The sequence below is a fragment of the Epargyreus clarus genome, unplaced genomic scaffold, assembly GCF_041222505.1.
Source record: "Epargyreus clarus isolate Ecla_fem2 unplaced genomic scaffold, WU_Ecla_fem_2.2 ptg000036l, whole genome shotgun sequence".
Lineage (NCBI taxonomy): Eukaryota > Metazoa > Arthropoda > Insecta > Lepidoptera > Hesperiidae > Epargyreus > Epargyreus clarus.
Window position 1 is genome coordinate 4,514,404 of NW_027332241.1, and position 15,408 is coordinate 4,529,811.

At 38.4% G+C, this 15,408-nt stretch overlaps 1 protein-coding gene across 2 annotated transcripts in view; it reads right to left on the minus strand.

Moving 5' to 3' along the window:
- Positions 1-932: 932 nt before the first annotated feature.
- LOC140756875 (P protein-like) overlaps positions 933-15,408 on the minus strand; it is a 48,957-nt gene continuing 34,481 nt past the window's right edge. For both annotated transcript variants that reach the window (XM_073092409.1, XM_073092410.1), the window contains 13 exons: positions 14,518-14,695; positions 13,668-13,816; positions 12,220-12,423; positions 11,520-11,635; positions 10,556-10,694; positions 9,624-9,759; positions 8,890-8,987; positions 8,176-8,277; positions 7,470-7,563; positions 6,727-6,869; positions 5,447-5,557; positions 4,199-4,346; positions 933-3,297 (listed from right to left, as the gene is read on the minus strand). In XM_073092409.1, coding sequence (XP_072948510.1) covers positions 3,119-3,297; positions 4,199-4,346; positions 5,447-5,557; positions 6,727-6,869; positions 7,470-7,563; positions 8,176-8,277; positions 8,890-8,987; positions 9,624-9,759; positions 10,556-10,694; positions 11,520-11,635; positions 12,220-12,423; positions 13,668-13,816; positions 14,518-14,695 — 1,797 coding nt within the window. In that variant the 3' untranslated portion in view covers positions 933-3,118. The remainder of the gene's footprint in view (positions 3,298-4,198; positions 4,347-5,446; positions 5,558-6,726; positions 6,870-7,469; positions 7,564-8,175; positions 8,278-8,889; positions 8,988-9,623; positions 9,760-10,555; positions 10,695-11,519; positions 11,636-12,219; positions 12,424-13,667; positions 13,817-14,517; positions 14,696-15,408) is intronic.

Sequence of the window (15,408 nt, forward strand, 5' to 3'; positions counted from 1 at the left end):
GGGTTTGACGGTCTTCTTCTTTGGCCGTTCTCCTTCACTGCCATTGGCCGGTAGTTGGGTCGTTTACGAAGGTCAGCGGATGGCTCACCTTCGAGGCAGTTGTTGCCCCCTCCAGGGTACTTGGGCAGCCCTCCGCCGTAGCAGAAGAGTGGGGTTATCCCTTTCGGGTACCCCTGGAGACCGTTTTCACAACGTGCCTTTTCCATGTTTTGCTTGTTATTAAGGGGTGAACTACGTTGGGCTGCTCTTAGTCAGGTCATTCACCCTTCGCCTTCCTGTATGAGTAATTCTGCTGTAGCCTCGGGGATCATTTGGACACACAGGCCCATAGGTATACATCATTTATCGAAGGAAATTAAACCGTTTAACGAACCACCAAAGTTTGAGTTGTACATACGATGATAAAAATAAAAATAAAGATGTTTAGATTCTAACAGTGATCCCCCCGAACGGGCTGCCACCTTGTCGTGGGGGGGGGGGGGTGTCTTGTGTGTCCATTTCACAATCTCGGTGTGTGTAATCTTGCAAGCTAAATTTCACCCACTTCCCAGTATACCATTGAGCTGAAATTTGGCTGAAATTTGAATCTTGATTACGCGTGACGATGCAATTATGTAAATTTAGTTTTGTTGTCAATCCAATATGGCCGCCGTAACAAAATGGCGGCGTACATATTTCAAGACAATCCACCCAATATGGGCATCAAATTAAAGGGCTTAACTTGTAGAATACAACCCAAATTAAAAAAAAAAACAAATTCAAGATGGCCACCAGTACAAAATGGAGGATCAGGTACGAGTACACATATTTGTTCAACCAACTCAATATAGGTATCAAATGAAAGGGAGACGGATTTTATTTCAACTTTACTCTGCTGCTAGAAATCAGGGTCTGATGATGCAGCTCGAAGATGGCTATAGGAACTCTAAGAAAATTATTATAATTTTGAAAACATTCATTATGATTGATTGTTTCTGTTCTGATTTGTTCTACTACTGTAATATTAAACTCTTTGTCATTAACACGTTTACATTAATATTAAAAAACATTTTCTAGTTTTTACTTCGATTAACAATAAAGCGTGTTTTTTAAACTATTTTTTTTAGTCCGTGACAAACTCATAAATTGGGGAATTAATTAATCTAATAAGGATAATGGGAAATTGTTATCAAATTATTGCATTGTCATCGGTCCTTGATACGTGTACAAAGTTTCAAATTAATCAGAGTTGTGGAAATTGCTGAAAATTGAGCTCAAAGATTCCGTTACATACATACATACCTAGATACAACTCAAGCTAATAAAAACGTATTAAAAATGTGTCTGATATAAAAACGCAAATATTTAATACATCGGGTTTAAATTATTTTTAACCTTTTTATTAACAAGTAATAAAACCTTGATTTTAAAAAGGCTTTCATTTGAATTTATTAAAGAATAAAATTATAGTCGCGTGATAAAAACACTGTTATAAATTTTCTTTCATATTTTCTAAACCGTTTAAATACAATTTCATAAAAAGATATATATGTTATCTGTAATAAAAAATTTTTTGCTACATGATACGATAAAACAAGACACAAAAATTTACAGCATAGATGAATACATTCAAAGATATGACTTATTTATATGTACAGACATTGACCGTGTCATGCACGGACCGTAGCAGAAGATCATAGGGGTCCATAAAGTACGTCACACGTTAAAGGAGTGGGAACGTGTGACAAAGGGTGGGGAGGATTCCTAAATTTCGTGACGTCACATTTGAAAAGGTAATATATCTACAAGTAAATAAAAATAAAACTTATGAAACTGCAGTTCTAATTCAATTATTTGTAGATGTGGACACAAAATGTGACCAACTGTGACCGTTTGGGGGTCAACAATTCAAGAAGTTCATGTGAAGTAATGTATGGACACCAATACTTGTCCAGCGCGGTGGACTATGGCCAAATCCTTCTCATTCTGAGAGGAGACCCGTGCTCAGCAGTGGGACAGTAATGGGTTGATGATGATGATGATGGTGATGATGATTAATTTATGTATGACCTCATATTTCTCTATACAATTTTTCGACGGTCACGACCCATACGCGGCTGTATTAGTTACGCATACATTCACGCTATATAAAATAATACTTCTTGTATGCCACGATACGCGTCTGACACGCTCTATGCCTGTAGATGCAAAGAAATCTTAATAGACTTTTTAAATAAAAATTGGCCCGTCTTTGGGTTCTATTCATTACATTTCTGATGATACTAAAATTATTTCAGTGTTTTATGATAAAACGGCAGAAGTGCCAAATTTATGTTAACATAAATTATTTTTTCGTGATAAATTGCCACTAATTCCAAATTTGTTTTATCATTATAAATTATTGTACCATGATAGAACGCCACTAATGCCAAATTTATGTTAACATCAATTATTTTTTCGTGCTTGAACGCCACTGATGAAAATTTGTTTTATCATCATAAATTATATAATAGTTTCATAATAGAACGCCACTTATAACAATATTATTTTTATGATTCATTACTATTTCATGACATAACGCCACTATTGCCAAATTTATTCTCTCAACATACATATTTCTTTCACGATAATACGCCATTAATGCCAAATTTATTTTTATGGTATTTTATACTTTGAAGGTGGTAGAACCCTTTGTGGTTCGACTCCGGCCGCATCACCGCCACACCTATTTTTACCTAATAACAGCAGTGTTAGGCGCTTCTGTGTTTTGGTTAGAAGGGTGTGGTATGGGAGACAGACTTTTCCGAGGCGTTCTAGCTTAGTCTCAGGGGTAGCGGCGCATCTGTGGCCGATCTCAGGTAGGAATATCTAATCCTATCTGGGGTTAATTACAGATGTCCACGGGCGGCAGTAACCACTTACCATCAGGTGGACTGCATGCTCGTCTGCTACTCTTATATTATAAAAAAAAAAAAAAAAACTTTCATGATAGAACGCCACTAGTGCCAAGTTTACATCATATAGACATATGTTTTTTATGACAGAACTCTACTAATGCCAAATTATTTTTTCATGATTATACGCCACTAGCGCCAAATTATTTTCCCACGATAAATTATTGTTCCATGATTGACCGCCACTAGTGCCAAGTGACAGCGCAGTGGCAGAACAGCAGGTAGAAAGACGCCACGATGAGGTTCCCCACCATAATGGGGAACCCTATTTTAAGGTATTCCATGAAGGTGAATCTGTAGCCATGCTGCTCAGCTACACCGGCACATACAACGTTCGCGCTTGCACCTATGAGCGTGCCGTTACCTGCGAGAAAAATAATTATAGTTTAAAAACTAATAAGCAGGCTAAAATCGCATAAAGAAAATCTTTAATTCTGATTCCTGACGATCCTAATGAGGTGAATGGGATAAAATTATTAAAATCGTGTATTGTCATCGGTTCTTGATAATTGTTTAAATTTTTTTAAGTAATCGGGACGTTCAAAGTGGGTAAAAATCGAGTTCAAAGATTCTGTTACATACATACATACAGGTCAAGCTAATAAAAGCGTGGTAATTAAAATAATACGATGAAATGAAATTTAATTGATTTTGATGGTAATATATAAAAAAAAATAATTAGTTTCTACATTTAAATGATTTTTTGATGCTAATAAATATAACTAAATATTTAAAAAATCATAATCATGTTTTTTATTAATATCCGGTATGTTTTAGTTTATTTAACGATTTTTAAAAAGCTTAAAATAGGAAATACTTAAATAAGTATATAAAGCATTATGTAAGAAAACTTGTTAAAATGTATAAAAGTCCATTTAACATCAATTATTTTTTCGTGCTTGAACGCCACTGATGAAAATTTGTTTTATCATCATAAATTATATAATAGTTTCATAATAGAACGCCACTTATAACAATATTATTATATAATAATGCAGACGCATTATGTTATTCATTTATCTACTATTATCATTCTTATCGCAATAGTATATATAATATATATAGTATATAATATATTATACTATAATTCATACATAAGTAAAATTTACATCTTTTACAAAATTTTTGTTATATTGTTTTCTATAGGCGTTTTGCATAGCCTCTAACTTGCACAATCTTCAGTCCTATCAACTCTTATGACTTTCAAAATCAAAAAGTTACAACTCTAATAAGGTATAAAATTAGGTCCATAATCATAATCTTACCTCCAAGACAGGCACCGAAGCTAAGGGCCCACGCTAAAGGCGCTAAGGGTAGATTCAAACCAGCGGGATCCGCAAGGGCTGCTGTTACCCTCACCATCATGGTTGTTAAGGGAATGTTGTCCACAAACGCTGAGGCTAAACCTGACACCTGCAACGTAAAAATGTAAATAATACACAAATATAAATATAATTAAAATGAACCTCCTGAGATATTCCTTCAGGACTATGACATGGGGCTTCTTCAAGGGGTATAAAAAGAGCTCTCCTTCAAAGCCGGCGATGCATTGGCGACTCCTCTGGTGTTGCAAATGTCTATAGGCAACGGTGACTGCTTTCCACCAGGTAGCCCATCTGCCTTATCTTTAGGTTAAATATAAAAAAGTAACATATAATCCAGCTCTACCATAAATAATCATTGTACCTTTATGTATCATTTTATATTTTAACTATTTAAAACAAGAAAATTTGCATATGAAGTTTCTTTCGCAGTTTCTTCTCCATAGCGAAAATCTTAAAAAAAATGAACAGAATAATTATAGAATTTGTACGTTAATTATAGCTTCGGGGGTTCGAAGTTCTAATCCTAGGCACCTCTGTTTGTTCAAAGCTATGTGCGTACTAGACATTAATTATTTCTAGCTTAACGATGAATATAACATGGTGCGAAAACCTTTGAGCTACATGCCTGTGAGTTCTTTAAACAATTGGCCGAGTACGAGTCGTACTCGCACATAGAGGGTTCCGTACCACTGACATTTTCATATTTATTTTTATTTTTAGTATTTGTTATTATAGCAGCCACTGAAGTAAACACATTGTGAAAATTTGAACTGTCTACCTATTACGGTTCAATAGATAAAGCGAAAAATGTCGAGAAATAGCTGTTTCTCGTATAGCGAATTAGCGACCCCCATTTATTTTCAATTTTTTTTTATTATTAGTATTTGTTGTTTTAGCGGCCACCGTTATACAACCTTTGTAAAAATCTCAAGTGTCTATCTATTACGGTTCCAGAGATAGAGCCCTGTAACAGACTGACAGACAGCGAAGTCTTAGTAATAGAGTTCCGTTATTACACTTTGAGAACGGAACCCTAAAAAGAGTTCTCAAAGGTGTGTGAGGTCTACCTAATTCGCACTTGGCCAGCGCAATAATCTATGGCCTACATCCCTATCACGTCAATAGGAGTTCCGTACCCAGTAATGGGCAGTGGGGCAGTCATGGGTCAAAACTTACGAGTCAACTTACCCATAGCACCAGCATGAGAGCAACTGCTAATCTGGACTCTTCCTTTACTTGCAGGATTAGTGACTCGGTGAGACTCCCGATCCAGGAGATTAGCCCCAATTTAGATAGAACCTGGAATAATTACTCATTATAATGATGACGGTAGCCGTGATATCTTAGTGGTTAATAAACTCTGCCTCTTGATCGAGGGGTCCGAGGTTAAAATCCCAGACACGGATCTCTGATTTTTCAAAGTTATGTGTGTATTCGAAATTAATTATCACTTGCTTAAACGGTGAAGGAAAACATTTTGAGGAAACGTATGTGTAGTGGACTATGGCTTATGTGCTTAGCAGTGGGACAGTTATTGGGTTGATGTTATGCTATAATGATGTCATGATATATAATTAACGTATTCATATGTATCTCTTTAGAAGAGACAGTTCTGCTTTTTATTTCTTTGTAACGCTTTGAGGTTCGACTCCGATGGCACCACCTTCACTCCTATTTCTGTTTTGTTACAGCAGTGTAACGTACTCAAAGGTAGCAACTTATTTTTTTTTTTAATTTTAAATTGAATTGTTTAATCTACATATACATATATTTGTAAGCCACTCAGTGGTAGAATAAGAGATCGACAAAAATTGTTTTGACATCCAACAGCTATAACATGTTACCTTATTCACAAATAAATTGATTTGATTTGATTGGATTCGATTTGAACTAGCAACACATTTGTGGCCGACCTCAGGTAATACCTACTCCAATTATATTTAGAGTTTATCAGAGATGCATAGGTTTTTGCCACCTACTATCATGCATATTCATGGTACTACTTCTTTATTATACTGCCTTTTACCCGCGGTTTCGCTTGCTGTCAGATGTCGATAACAATAGTTGTTTTTATATTTAACTCGAACTTTTTTCGGGATAAAAGTTACCCCAGTCCTTTTCTGGACCCCTGACAATATGTGTACAAAATTTCCTGACACTCGATTTGCTAGTTAGGCGCGAAAACGTAGCAAATAAACGAACAAACTTACTTCCGCATTTATAATATTACTAGCTGACCCGGCAAACGTTGTGTTGTCATATAAATAAAAGATAGTTAAGGGTGAACAACCCTTATCACTTAAGGGTATGAAAAATAGATAGTAGCCGATTCTCAGACCTGCTGAATAAGCATATAAATTTGGTGAAAATCGGTAAAGCCATTTCGAAGGAGTACGGTAACTAACATTGTGACACGAGAATTTTATATATAAGATTTAGGATTACATTTTATAGTTTACGCTACCCACCTCCATCATGACGAACAACGCAGCAAAGAAGAGAAGAGTGGACCACTCGACCCTCGCTAGAATCGGCTCCAGATCTTCCCTTTCTGCTAGAAGAAGCAACAGAAGAGCACCTAGAAGCGCAGTCCAGCCAAGAGACAGGCGTTCTGTGAAAAGGAAACGTCCATAACTATTATAAATGTGAAAGGTTATATGTTTAGATGTTTGTTTTTCAATCAGATAAAACAGTTAAAAAGATTTGCGTGTTCGTTAAAAAAAGTATTTTTTTTAATATTTTTTGGATGATTTCTACCGATTCTGGATTTATATTATATACTAGCTGACCCGGAAAGTTTGTACCGCCATCAAAATCTATTTATCAAATATATTTCATATAAAATATAGTCTATGTTACTCGTGGATAACGTAGTTTTCGAATGGTGAAAGAATTTTTAAAATCGGTCCAGTAGTTTTTGAGGATTAGGACCTAAATTATTAATTTCTCTATATTTCTGATTATAAATTTGTACTTGGATTATTAATTTATCTGTAATTATGGATTATTAATTTGGTCCTGGATTATTAATTTCTCTAACACCAATTATGAATTTAGACCTAAATTATTAATTTATCTCAAAAGTCGATTCCAAAATTATTATTTTGGACCTCGCTAATTATTTTCTATCTCTTCAACTACTTCCGGAGCAAAAACATGTCTTTAATTTTTTTATATATAAATGTATACTTAATTACTTCAAGATACTTACGCAGTTCTGGTATAGCGTGCAAGAAGAATACGACAACAACAAATGCAACGCAAACCGTAGACTTTACTAATAGCTGCTTGTCTCTTATCCGGTACTGGAATAAGAAACAATAAATCAAACTATTACAAAATCAAGAAGCAAATATGTTAATAAAGGTGGTAGAAAAAAACAAGTACTATCACAAAATCTATGTTAATAAATGAAGAGAGATGTTAAAACCTTTTCTGGTCCGACTCCGGAGATGCAACCATATTTGCCTTATAACAGCAGTGTAGCTGCTGTGTTCTGGTTTGAAGTGTGGTATGGAAGAAACACACTTCGTTCCTATACAGTGCTCAGAGGTAGCAACGCATATTTAGTTAACCACAGGTAGGACTCTAGTCCTATCTGGGATTAATTTGTCACCTATTTCCGACGGTAGCCACTTAATAACGTTCGAGATGTGCAAACAACTTTCTCCGGTATTCCCTAAACAGGTTATCCAAGAAAGGGGCAAAAGGAGCTCTCATCCAAAGCCTCCTGCTTTCTGTTCTGTAACTAATCTGGTATTGCAAATGTCCATAGGCGACGGTGACTGCTTTCCATCATGTAGCTGGACTGCCTTATCGCTAAGTTTAATAATAAAAACTAAACATCAAAAAGATATTTACTATTATTTTGTAAAAAACGTACATATCTTAGGTTTCTAAGGTTTATTCAACTGTACCTTTTGTTTCATTTGCGCTAACGTGGAGCAAAACACTGGATCGGTTTTTGACTTGCTGCTCCCAGCTTCTCGCTTCATTAACGTGACATGAAGTTTTTCTACCTGTAAACACCAATTACTTTTGTATAGTAAGGGCATACTAACGCAGCAATGTTCTCGCGGGCAAAAACGGCCAGCGGAAGGTGCCGGGGAGGCCCGCGCTGTCTTCGTCCCGCTGATACCTACAATTTGCTATAGTGACGCGACTCGTTTCTATATTCGGAGCGGACTAGCAGTTTGACGCGGAGTCTTTGATTCACTCAAGTGTTTAGATTATAAATTTGGATCTTAATTATAAAATTTTCTGTAGAAACAGTTCTGTATTATTAACTTGGACCTGGTTGATTTTTCTCTAGTGCCAATTTCGGGATTATTACTTTGGACTTGGATTTGGAAATCATTTCTAACTAGAATCTTATAAATGCCAAATACTACGAAGGATACTTTTTTTCAAGTGTATGTATGTTAAATCTCAACTCATGTGGTCTAAATTGTGGAAGTAACATGGGTATATTTTTTAACAGATACTAGGGCTTTTTTGTTTTTATAATAATTAGGTATGTTACTTTATGAAATACTGTTCGCGATTCGATTGCAAGCCTTTAATTGGCTAACCCTAATTTAAATCATAGGAGAATACTTAAGCAGTTAGAAAGTCCTGGACCTATGATTTACCTTCTTCTCCAGAGCCCTCCTGACGATATCCTCATCCCTCGAGTACGAAGATAAGGAACCAGCCGCTCGCTTCCAAACTGCAATTTCCTGGCGCATTTCTTAAAACAATCAAGCATTCACCAATCATATATTACAATCAAGATAACTCTTTAAGAAAGTCACAAATGTAAGGTAGAACTACTCTGGTGGTACCACCGCTACATCTATTTCTATTATAACAGCAGTGTAGCACTGCTGTGTTCTGGTTGAAGGGTGTGGTAAAGGAGACACACTTAACACAACGTTTAACGCTGCTGTTATGAGGAAGAAGTAGGTGTGGCGGTGGTGCCGCCGGAGTCGAACCACAAAGGGTTCTACCACCTTGTAATATACATTTTTTTGTTATATAATATAAGAGTAGCAGACGAGCATGCAGTCCACCTGATGGTAAGTGGCTACTGCCGCCCATGGACATATGTAATCAACCACAGATAGGATCAGATATTCCTAACTGAGGTCAGGCACAGATGCGCCGCTACCCCTGAGGACTAAGCTGGAAAGCTTCGGAAAAGTCTGTCTCCATTATCACACCCTTCAAACCGGAATACAGCAGCGCCTAACACTGCTGTTATTAGGTAGAAATAGGTATGGCGGTGGTGCCGCCGGAGTCAAGCCACAAAGGGTTCTACCACCTTCAAAACCACCAATACCAATTATATCCATATTGTATATATTTATACATATTGTATACATACCTAGTATATCCCTGGGTACGGTGTGCCTCAACTTGTTTATGTCACGGAACATATACCGCAGCTGGAAGTAGGTCTGGACGCTCACGAGCAGGATACCCACGCCCATGTGAAGAGTGAACGACGTGAAGTTTATATTCTGGAAGGGAAGCCGTTATTTTTTTATATATATAATATAGGAGTAGCAGATGAGCATGCAGTCCACCTGATGGTAAGTGGCTACTGCCGCTAATGGACATATGTAATCAACCCTAGATAGGATTAAATATTCCTACCTGGGGTCGGCCACAGATGCGCCGCTACCCCTGAGGATTAAGCTGGAACGCCTCGGAAAAGTATGTCTCCCTTACCACACCCTTCAAACCAGAATACGGCAGCGCTTGACACTACTGTTAATAGGCAGAAATAGGTGTGGCGGTGGTGCCGCCTGAGTCGAATCATAGGGATTTTTTAAAAATAGGAGTAGCAGACGAGCATGCAGTCCACGTTATGGTAAGTGGCTACTGACGCCCACGGACATCTGTGATCAACCTCAGATAAGATTAGTTTCCTACCAGAGGTCGGCCACAAATGTCCAACAGAAATAGGTGTTCCGGTGGTGCCAGAGTCGAACCACCTTTATTCACTTTTATTTCATAATGTCGAAAGTAATTGGAAATATTCGAGTAGAGTCCACGCCAAACGTCTAGTCCGCTCTGAATATACAAGTGAGTCGCGTCACAACAGCAAATTGTAGATATTACGAAGACAGTGCGGGTCCCCCCGGCACTCTCCGCTGCCCGCTCTCACACGCGTGGATGCTGCGTGTGTGCCCTTACGTTGCTACGGAGTATATGCTTGTAGTTGTGTTCGACCGCATTGGCTCTCTGACTACATGCGCGCAACAACTTTAGAGTGGACTAGAAGTTTGTCGCAAACTATAATTTACAACTTACCTCCTTCAATATAGAGGGATGGCTAGCAATAATGACATTGGGCGGGTCACCAACAGGAGTCGCGGCGCCTCCGACGTTGCTGAAGATCACCATCGACATCAGCACTGGCACTGGATTCAACTCCATGACTTCGCACAACCTATATGAAATAAGAAAGTAAAAAGTGGGGAAAAGTTCTCAAATTTATTATTGCTTGCTTTATGGTGCGTTTTTTATAATATTGAAGCAGTAGACGACCATGCCGTTCACTGTTGATGAGTGGCTACTGTCGTTCACGCACATCTGTAATCAACCCTAGATAGGATAAGTTTCCTACCTGAGGTCGGCCACAGGTGCGCCGCTACCCCTGAGGACTAAGCTGATATGCCTCGGAAAAGTATATATTCCTTATCACTCTAATTAATGTACAGTATGGAGCTGTGATAGCTTAGTGGTAAGAAACTTGGTCTCTCATATGCGTGGTACGAAGTGCAAACCCCAGGCCGACATTGTCTTTTCAGTTATGTGTGTATAATAAACTAGCTGACCCTGCAAACTTTGTACCGCCTCAAAATCTATTTATCAAATATATTTCATATAAAATATAGCCTATGTTACTCTTAGATAATGTAGCTTTCGAATGGTGAAACATTTTTTAAAATCGGTCCAGTAGTTTTTGAGCCTATTCATTACAACCAAACAAACAAACAAAGTTTTCCTCTTTATAATATTAGTATAGATTACCACTTGATTAAACAGTGAAGGAAAACATCGTAAGGAAACCTACACGTCTGAGAGATCCTAAACAAAATCGCAACGGTATGTGAAGTCTACCAATACGCAGTTGGCTAGCGCGGTGGACTATGGCCTAATCCTTCTCATACTGAAAGGAGACCCGTGCGCAGCAGTGAGACAGTAATGGGTTGATAATGATGGGGAAGTATTTGATATTGCAGTGTGAAATTATAGGTACTTAGTTGCTTACCGAATAGTGACAGGAGTCATAAGAAGAACGGTAGTAACATTATCCAGGAAAGTGGAGAAGAAAGCCGTGAAGAAACATAAGCAGTTGATCAGAGGCCACGTCCTACCACCTGTCAGCTGAAATTAAAGAGTCATTTTGTTTAACATTCGCAAAAATAAACAGTAAATCAACAATTCTTGTTATGAATCAATCAGTCTAATGATTTGCCTCCCAAAAATGGAAATTTCTCGGCCTACATTTTTAAAATTTACCTTTGAGTTTCAAAGATTGGATAGTTTGAATGTTAATAACTAATATCAAGTATTCTTATTATAATATATGTCTACACTGCTGCGAGCTAAATTTAAATCTTAATAAGGGAGTTCATGAATATGAGTAGTATCCAGTTCATACAAGTGCCCGGGCACTGACGGAGAAAGAGGGCAGTGTGCCCTAGACCCTACACCAGACAGTACCGGGAACCTCCAAATGTCTACAAGTTCCCTTGATCAAATCCTAAATAAGGCTATGTACATTGCAACCTAGCAACTTTGTAAAATTAAATCTACTTCTTAAACCGGGTGCCTCATTTACTTTTTCCGCCCCAGGCTTCTGAGGTTAGTCCGCCACTGGACTGACCATTGGTTAAGAAACTCTGATCTATATTGTAAACCTGTTTCTTCACACTGTACGTGCTTATTTCATAATATAATAAATGTACCTCAAAAGCAACCACAGCGAGGTAATCAAACAAGCCAGTCTCAGCTAGGATGGCGACGAGGATCATCATGCTGAACAGCAGCAGCAGGGTCTCCACGTCCAGCCAGGAGACCAGCTCGGGCAGAGACGGCCGCTCTCCACTCAAAGCCAACACTGCTACACCGAGAGATGATGACAGTAGCGCTGCTATGGTGCGGTTTACTATCTGTAAAGTTTTTTGAATCATAAGTGGGGTCTTCTGGAAGTCACAGGGTGATTTTTTGAAATTGTCACTTGTTTTATACGAATTTACTAGCGTATTGCATTGAGGCTCAAAAATCATGGTAGAATTGTACTTTGCGGAAATCCGTGCTATTAAGTTAAGATTAAAACTACTTCCTAAAAATCCGCTACAATAGGAATGTATGATGGTATATATTTTAAACCATGCAGTATGTAAACAAAGGATGCGTGCAGATGCAAACAATTAAAAATATACACCACCATACATACCACCACCAACACGTGTTTCGCTCCAAAACGGAGCATCATCAGGGTAAGTTGACTCTACGACAGTTAATCGTTAAGTGACGCTATCAACCCCATGCATGCTTAATGCTCAGCGAGTCATGATTATAGTTGGTTTTTCCATGTTGATTTCGAAGATTAATTGCTGCAAACTGCCACCTATTTGTGATCCTTGATTGGTAACCCTTAGTTATATATCTAAATCTCAAAAGCCTTTCCTTAGTCTACGTATGAGTAACTTTGCGAAGAAGGACGAGAGACGACAAACGAGTCATCAGAGAAAGCAATTCATCTGTGGTCGAGATCAGATAAGAACCTAATTTATTTGGAATTGGTTAAAAGTGTCTAGACGGCAATGACTTAGTTTCAGATAGATTATAAGTATAAAGTTTTTTAATGGTTAAACCTAACGATGAGGCAGATGGCTCCTGATGGCTATCTGATGGAAATTAGTCACCGTCACCTAAGAATATTTGCAACACCAGAGGAATTGCCAATTGATCATTTGCCTTGGAGGAGAGCTGTTTTTGCAAATGTCGCTCCGGGAATACCTCTGGAGGAACTTCGTTCTACATCCTACACGCTTGCCAATTTAATAAAACAGAACAGTCTCTAAAATCTCACCTCATCATCAACCCTTTACTGCTCCACTGCTGAGCACGAGTATCCTCTCAGTATGAAAAGGATTAGGCCATAGTCCACCGCGCTAGACAAGTGCGTATTGGTAGACTTCACATACCTTGAAAAACTTTTTTTTAAGATTCCTCAAATATGCAGGTTTCCTTACGATGTTTTCCTTTACCGTTTAAGCAAGCGATAATTAATTTCTAATACTCACATAACATTGAAAACTCAGAGGTCCTGGAATTTGAACCTTGGACCCGTCGATCAAGAGGCCGAGGTTCTTAACCACTAGGCTATCACTGCTTTTTTAAATCTTACCTCAAATATGATCAATATGTACAGAGCGAGAAGAAGGATGGTCGCGTATATGATGCCGTCTTTAGCTGACAGTGGGTTCAGTTGGTAGCTGACCGTCAGTGGTACTGTTTTTGTGCTCGTGGTGTTCATTTGAAGGGTCACTTCTGTCTCTGGAAAATATATGGAAAATAAGATTTTTTGTAGACGTTTTAGAGTTTTTGCCGCTTATTTCACAACGAAATATTGCGAAGAAATGGTAATTGATCTTGAAAAATGGCTAAACTGAGGATGACTAATGATTTTTACGATGGATGAATAAATAGGCCACTTTGTATTTAGAATCCAAGGCACCTACACCACGCCTATTTACATCATTATTATATTTATAGAGAGTTTTTTAGCATTATAAACAATCTATCTATCTATCTAGACAAAATCATAATGAAGATATTTCTGCTTAATAACCGAAGAGTAAAGGGCCGTCATGGCATAATGGTGTGGTAATGGTATGATTGTAAAATAAATCATTCTAACTTAGGACTCAAGGGAAGCAAAGTATCTGGTCAGCGTAAGGAAGGACTTCAGTCTTGTCAGATGATAACAGATGACCATAGGATCAGTGGCAGAGTAAGGTCGTTGGAGGCTCGGTGCGGAAAGTTGAATGGAGGCTCCAGTGTAAAAAGTTTGCCTGTGATTTGTTGACTTTTTTTTCGCAACATTTCATAGGTTGTTTGGCGCTGACGACCTTTTTTAGCAACTTTTTTTGGAGGCCCCATGATCGGGGCCTGGGGACGGACTGCCCCTTCCACCCCCTTAAGCCGTTAAAGCATAGGATGCAGCCACTAACCTTCATATGATTATCAAAACTTACCATTCTCAAAAGCAGAAGCATTTCTTAAGACCTGGATTTCTTCTGTTAAATTGGAAGCTATCGGGCTGAGGTGGAGGTGACGCTCGCGGTCCAGGTGTAGCCGGTTCGAATCCGTGGCGCTGGTCGCGAAGTCTAACACCTCGTCTGGTTGCAGGTTCACTGACCAGACCATGGAATTCTGGAAGGTTCAGAGACAACATCTTCAGATGACGATTAATTGGGAGATGATGGGAGAAATGGGAGGGTAAAATTATCTGTACCTGCTACATTCTTTTCCGAGGCATTCCAGCTTAGTCCTCAGGGGTAGCGGCGCATATGTGACAAACCTCAGGTAGGAATCTAATCGTATCTGGGGTTGATTACAGATGTCCGGCAGTAGCAAGTTACCATCAGATAAACTGCTTGCTTGTCTGCTACTTCTTTATTATAAAAACCTGTATTTTATGTAAAATCGAGTATATATTCTATCTTTTGGTGGCCATTGAGCTGCACTCATATGGGGTAGTAAGGTCCTCGGAAGGAAAACACGTTTAGGCGAAAGGAATACAGGACATTGCCAGGTGGACTGATGACCTGTAGCGGACGGCGGGTATCTGCTGGATTCAGACGGCTCAAGACCGGTCGGATTGGCGCAGATTAGGGGAGACCTATGACCAGCTTTCATAATGAGCAGACTTCAAAGGCTGATGGACAGATGGATGGAATATTATCGAAGATCGTATTTCATAGTTTATGCGCCGTATAGAATGAAAAATGTATTCTTATAGCTATAACAGAACTATAACAGTCTCCGAAACATAAAGCTACAAAATTATGTTTGTGTGCGAAATCAGTTACGACAATACGATCCGAGTGCAATGTGTGCATAACAAACCAGTGAGAACCGGTTCT